Source organism: Fonticula alba (genome assembly GCF_000388065.1).
Source record: "Fonticula alba strain ATCC 38817 unplaced genomic scaffold supercont2.1, whole genome shotgun sequence".
Classification (NCBI taxonomy): Eukaryota; order Rotosphaerida; family Fonticulaceae; genus Fonticula; species Fonticula alba.
Genome location: NW_009242971.1, coordinates 3,305,797 through 3,307,214, shown reverse-complemented (window position 1 = coordinate 3,307,214; position 1,418 = coordinate 3,305,797). Strand labels below are relative to the sequence as shown.

The following is a 1,418-nucleotide window of genomic DNA, read 5'->3' as shown; positions in this document are numbered from 1 at the left end:
CCTCGCTCCGCCTTGCCTGCTCTTTCTCCTCCCCAGATGGCCGCTCCTCCTGTGGCATCCTCCTCGCTGCCCGCGGCGGGCTTTGCCCTCCTCTCGAATCCGACGCTGGCGGAACGCCTCGAGAAGGTCCGGGATATTGGGCCATCTTGCCGCGTGTTGCTACCCATGCTGACCATCTGTTTTGCCTATTCCGCCCGGACACAGGATCTGGACTCCCGTCGTGAGGAGATTCATGAATGGGTGTGCGTTGGCCTCTCCCGCCCTGGGGTCCGGCCAGCCGGCGGCGGCCCCTGTCTCCCCTTCCACCCTGCCATCATCCTTCCTCCCTCGCCGCTTGCCCATGTGCCCACCGGGGGTGCTTGCTGCCCGGGAGCCGCCTGCTGTCGACTGATTTGCCTGCCTCCCCCCCCCCTCGTACAGAGACAACCTTGAGACATCCTTCCGCGATGTCGCCCAGCAGAAGCTCCCCGCAGTGGACTCGCAGCTGAACTCGCTCGCAGCTGACATCCACTCGAGTCAGCGCCAGGTACGCGGGCGACCATTCCTCCTGGCCCATTGGTTGCGCGCCTGACCCTCTGACCGCCACTCGCGCCTGGATTTGACAGCTGGCGACGCTTTCCGGCCGGACAATCGCCACCGGAACCCGGCTCGCGCGTCTGGAGAAGAAGGTGCGTCAAAAGCCACGCCCGAGGGAGGCTTGAGCCAGGGGGGGGGGGGGGGGCGGATGCATGCTCATGCTCGGCGTCGACCTGGTCCTTTGACCACTGACCGCATATCTGCCCGCGACCAAGATCGCCAACACGTCCTTCTCATTGCGGTTCTCGGCCGAGGGCTCAAGGGCGTCTGCCAGCAATGGACAGCCCGAAGTGTACGTTTACAACCCGCTCCTCGCCATCCCCTGAGGGCTAAGGGCCGTCGCACGCCTCTATTTTTTTTTCTCTCGCCGGTGCGCCCCGCTCTTTCCCCCGGCTAACGTGTGGCGCATACTCCCCCTCCCCGCCCTGGTATCCTCACCAAAAAAAAAAAAGCGGCACTTGGAGCGTGGTGGTCCTGACGGTCGGGATCTCCTGCGGGGCCCTGCTCCTGGCGGGGCTTGTGCTGCATCTTCTGAACCCGAGACTCAGTGTCCTGTGAAATAAGTCACGTTTATCCCTCCATCTGTAGCGCTCCTTGGGTGATAGCAGCTGCCGGCGCTCCTTGCACAGGCATGTGCGCGGGGCGCGTCCTAGGGTTGGGCGAGACAGCGTGCAACAGGAGGAACATGGGGGGAAACGTGAAAAGGGGGTTAGCCAGGGAGCGCGCCTCGGCGCCCGGTCTGGGCGGGGTCGCGCACTCGCCCACCTCTGTCCCCCGCCCTCCCCCCAGGCAGCCTCGGTGGGAGGTACCGATGCGAGCGCGAGCGCGCGCGCGCGCGCGGC

The 1,418-nt window shown here is 65.6% G+C and overlaps 1 protein-coding gene across 1 annotated transcript; it reads left to right on the top strand.

Moving 5' to 3' along the window:
- Positions 1–36: 36 nt before the first annotated feature.
- H696_00705 (hypothetical protein) lies at positions 37–1,134 on the top strand (the record flags this gene model as incomplete). The annotated part of the gene is made up of 5 exons (XM_009494588.1): positions 37–242; positions 421–526; positions 606–668; positions 792–868; positions 1,029–1,134. 5 exons carry the CDS (start codon positions 37–39, stop codon positions 1,132–1,134), a joined length of 558 nt encoding a protein of 185 aa, XP_009492863.1.
- Between the last annotated feature and the right edge of the window lie 284 nt (positions 1,135–1,418).